Source organism: Penaeus vannamei, chromosome 25, assembly GCF_042767895.1.
Source record: "Penaeus vannamei isolate JL-2024 chromosome 25, ASM4276789v1, whole genome shotgun sequence".
Classification (NCBI taxonomy): Eukaryota; Metazoa; Arthropoda; class Malacostraca; order Decapoda; family Penaeidae; genus Penaeus; species Penaeus vannamei.
This window is the reverse complement of record NC_091573.1, coordinates 11,418,896-11,423,895: the sequence shown is the minus strand read 5'-3', so window position 1 is coordinate 11,423,895 and position 5,000 is coordinate 11,418,896. Positions and strand designations below refer to the sequence as shown.

Here is a 5,000-nt window from a genome sequence, read left to right as displayed (position 1 = left end):
CACATGCGATGTGTGTGTAGGTGTGGAGGGGGGGGGTGTTGTATAGATAACATATCTATATCCATCACCAATGGATAAATCTTGAAATTTGTACGAACTTTTATTGAAAAGGTAAAAAAAATAATAAGCTAAATATTACATTATTTCTATTAGGATCACTTTCCTTGTGGCACAAAGAGCAACGCGGTGAAAGTCAAAACAAATTACAATTTCTCGGAAAGATTACACAGTTTAATAAGGGAGATACGATAAAGATAAGATCACCAATCCAAACAAAAGGACATCGGGTCAAATGACCAACAATTTTGGGTAATTTAAATCTCAAGCACAGCACACCGTAGCAAATAATAACAAAGCACAGCACAGCATACGTTGCCGTAGTTTAGCTTAGCTCAGGATAAACAAAAGCGACACGTTCAGCATCGCGCCCGCAGTTTTCCGAGAATCGCAAGACAGGAACTACTGCGTCGCGCGGATCGAGGGTCGTCCCGAATGACCGCCGCGGAGGCTCGGGGCGACCCACGTTCCGGGAACCAGGCGACGAGGAACGGAGCTGCCGAGACGGATAGGCTGGGTGGTTGGAAGGGAGGGAGGGAGGGAGGGAGGGAGGGAGGGAGATAGATAGATAGATAGATAGATGGATATATAGATAGATAGATAGATAGATTGGTAAGTAGGTAGGTAGGTAGGTAGGTAGGTAAGTAAGTAAGTAAGTAGGTAGGTAGGTAGGTAGGTAGGTAGGTAGTCAGGCAAATAGACAGGCAGGTAAATGGATGGATAGATAGATAAAGATAGGTGGGCAGACAGACAGATAGATCGACACACACACAGACATGAACACGCCGCAGCACCTACCCAGATGTACTTGAAGTCGGCGTAGGTGTGGTCGTCGAACATGACCTTGGCGGTGAGGTGCTGGGCGGGGAGGGCCGAGCGGATGGCGGGGGGGCTGGCCAGGTCAGCTCGCATGGCAGCCGACACCATCGTCGCCTTGCCTGAGGAGGTCGACGCATGGAAGCAAGAGATAACATATCAAATAGGCTTAATAGGAACTGATGACGACGAGCAGGAATCCATTTTCTTGCATATCCAGAAGTATATATACGGGCAGGATAAGGAATGCAAGCAGGTACGAGGGAGGCAAATAAGGGAAGCAGAGTGTGCCTCGAGGCGAGTAGACTGACCTCTGACATGGAGGCCGCGGGAAGGCTGGAGGGCAGGCACCGCCACGCGCCGCAGCAGTCGGAGACTCGTCGCCAGGGCCATCTTGGGGGCTTTCTGTAACTGAGGAAGAACATTTGTTACCAGGAATCGCAGAACACAGTCGGGGCGATAAAGTTTTTGCAAATTAAAGATTCTGTTGACAAGAGTATGCTTATTTTTTAGATTACTGTTACGGAGTCGGTGGTAAGAATTTATCTCGTCTGACCCTCCGTTGTTTTAGGTTTTAGTCCCTCATTTAGCATCCTGGCTGACTGCGTAAGTGTGATCAGGCTTATGAATTTGATATATGGTAATGGGTAATATTTAGCCATAATCTAGATCGCATACACTCGCCCCCTGCTACGAGTCCCAGCGATGGCCCTTGTATTGGAAAATTAGCTGTTAGAGTTTCAAAGAGCAATTTATATGTTACTATCATATTCAACAATGTCCAAATAAAATCTCTCATTTGGTATGTTCTGCAGTATTTTCCTTTGTGCAATTAGCAATTCCCTAATATTGCACTTATTTATGGAAATGTTTTTAGAAGACTGTAGTTGCTGGAGTTGATAAATAATTATAGTGTCACCAGGTGGTTATATCCCAACTACTACTAGATACAGAACAGCAAATAGTGTAACAAATTGTTTGATCAATATTACGAAATTGTTAATTTTGTTTGTGAATAGTTCCCTTATCAGACAACTTCAATAGAGCGGCTTCCAGGCCTGGAGCGGCTGCACTGTCACCCTTGGCTGCCAACTTTGAAAACCGCGGCATAATGAAAGTTGCTAACTTTGTATAGTTTGACACCGATCTTCCTGAGAGGAGAAAATCGTTCACATTTTCACGGTATCAGCTAATCACTCGTGATTACCTCCCTTGTCAACAAATCGATATTTTTTCAAAGATTTGCCTATCCAAAGTAGCCCTCTGTGATAAAATATACGGCTGTTCGCTTGTATCCATTAGTCATGTTTGCATTTAGTTTTTCCCACATTGCATGCTCGACCTACCAGTACAAGTATCCATACCTCATTCTCGCGGTTGCAACATGCTAATCTGTTTTTTTTTATGTGAACCATAGATGATTATTCCCGCAAAGATTGGCCATAATGCTCTACACTACAAATTTCAGAGCACGAAAAATTGCACATCAGTCGAATTCCTCCTACACGAGGTTCTGACAATGCGAGTCCCTAGCAAAAAGTATTCTCAAGTTATGTCCAGTTTTCTTGTTACATGCTAGTCGATCAGCACGACCATGCTTACGGATCCCGATATTCAGTGATATTCATAAGATGTAACAACACGGTCACTGCGCCACCTGAGTTCATGATATTGACATTAGAATTTGCAGTGCTATGAGCATCCCCGAAGATGGAAGCCGCGCCTTCATTTAATAACAACTCGTGTGCGTACTGTAACATCGCGGCAAAGGACAGAGTGAATGGCCGAAGATACTAGCGTGTAGCGGATACGGAAATCTGTCGCGACGAAGGACATCTGCTCCTGTGCATGTCGTTGCAAACACGTAAAGTAACTGTCTTGCAACTGTGCAAACCAGGAAGGCAACAGCATATGCCCATGGGAGCATGTGGACGACCTCACAATGCAATATGATCAACACAATAACATCGAGAAAATGTGCTGATGCAAAGCGAAACTAGATCTGCCTTGCAATTCTCTGCAATTGTGAAACGGAGCCCATAGCTGCACTTATCCGCCGGCCATAATCACTCTGAACCAGTTCGAGCTGACAGCTACGAGAAAAAAAACACCCAGTTGCTGTATAATATATAATTTTCTTCTCACCCACTACCTACCTATCTAATTATAGAGATAAAGAGACAGATGGATAGCTATACAGACAGATAGGCTGACTGACAAATAGATCAATAGATAGGTAAGTATATAGGCATACAGACAGATAAATGGATGGAGTGATAGACAGACAGACAGTAAATGGATGGAGTGATACAGACAGACAGACAGACAGATAAATGGATGGAATAATAGACAGATAGACAGGTAAATGGATGGAGTGATACACAGACAGACAGTAAATGGATGGAGTGATACACAGACAGACAGTAAATGGATGGAGTGATAGACAGACAGACAGTAAATGGATGGAGTGATACACAGACAGACAGTAAATGGATGGAGTGATAGACAGACAGACAGTAAATGGATGGAGTGATAGACAGACAGACAGTGAATGGATGGAGTGATAGACAGACAGACAAACAGATAAATGGATGGAGTAATAGACAGATAGACAGGTAAATGGATGGAGTAATAGACAGATAGACAGGTAAATGGATGGAGTGATAGACAGACAGACAGATACATGGATGGAGTAATAGACAGATAGACAGGTAAATGGATGGAGTGATAGACAGACAGACAGATAAATGGATGGAGTGATAGACAGACAGACAGATAAATGGATGGAGTGACAGACAGACAGACAGCCATATGAAGGAGTCGGTGCATGACAAGGACAAGCCATGCAACCCTCCCGCCCGGTGGCCCGTCTGCCTGGCGTACCACCGGCCTTGAGCCTACTGGGTGCTGGTGCGTGCAACCTCGGATTCTCATGTGCAATTATTGTGCATGGACACGTGGCGACTGCTCTCCCTCCCGGCCTTGCTTCGCCACTCACTGCACCCGGTAAAAACAATGTCATAAAACAGAGGTAAATATAAACAGTTAATTCTCGCATATCTTGAACATGTGACATCAGGCCAGAGCGAAGGAACATGACTGTGTTCTCTCGGAGCTTTTTTTTTCTTTTTTCTTTTTTTTTTGAGTCAGTCTTATCGCCCAACGCCGCGCCTTATCGGCTTGGGCGCCAGGATTTGCGGATATCGTATGTAAATCTTGGAAGCCATTCCCACTGGCTAGATTAAGTTAGGTAAGGCTAGGTTATTATAATAAACCCGGACGAGACATACGAGGATAAATGCAGAACATATATGAATACATAATATTTACATATATATATATATATATATATATATATATATATATATATATATATATGTAAACACACACGTGCACAGAGAGAGAGAGACAGACAGACAGACAGACAAAGAGATAGACGGAGACAGACAGAAACAGAGACAGAAACAGACAAAGAGGAGAGGAGAATAGAGAGAAAAATAAAAAAGAAAGGATACATCCCCTCCACGCCCTCCATCCCCTCGCCCCCTAACCCCACCCCTACCCCCTACCCCTCCCCCTTCTCCCCCGCCCACCGAACACTCAACTCCGCGAACTCGACTTGAGTGGGCGGCGCTGGGCATAAATTTCCAGTGTATTTATATCCTGTTGTTTGGCTTCGTCAGCCTTTTTGCTGGACCGACAAAGCGGACCCAAACAGGAGTCATGAGGAGGACATTCGGACTCAGGAAGACATCACACGCGCGGACACGAGATTGCAAGGAATCGGACAACGGGGATGAACAGATACATGGATGAATACGGGAATAAGAAACGAGGGAATCAAATGAGGAATGGAGAAAGACATAGATGAAAACGGGAGTAAACAATGGGGGAATGAAATGGGGTATGAGCGAGGGAATGGACAGAGAAAAGGGTTAGAGAAAAAACAAGGAAAAAAATGGATGAACAGGCACAGAAATGAAAAAGGGAAAGGACACACACGAAATGATAAACAAGGAAATAGACAAAACAGTAAACTAGTGGATGAAAATGAACTAGAAATGAACAGGGAAATGAACAAAAAAGTGAACACGTGAGTGAACAAAAGCGCAATATTGAATGAAAAT

At 44.1% G+C, this 5,000-nt stretch overlaps 1 protein-coding gene across 4 annotated transcripts in view; it reads right to left on the bottom strand.

Moving 5' to 3' along the window:
- The window catches only part of LOC113810030 (gamma-butyrobetaine dioxygenase), a 20,229-nt gene that overhangs the window by 9,347 nt on the left and 5,882 nt on the right, over nucleotides 1-5,000 (bottom strand). For 2 of the 4 annotated variants that reach the window (XR_011399582.1, XM_027361716.2), the window contains exons 2-3: nucleotides 1,185-1,284; nucleotides 856-995 (exon numbers count right to left, since the gene is read on the bottom strand). Coding sequence is in view for 2 of the 4 variants with exons in the window: in XM_027361716.2 (XP_027217517.2) it covers nucleotides 856-995; nucleotides 1,185-1,266 (222 nt within the window). In the remaining 2 variants the exon portion in view is untranslated. The remainder of the gene's footprint in view (nucleotides 1-855; nucleotides 996-1,184; nucleotides 1,285-5,000) is intronic. The other 2 variants (XR_011399583.1, XM_070139135.1) reach the window with 1 other exon arrangement.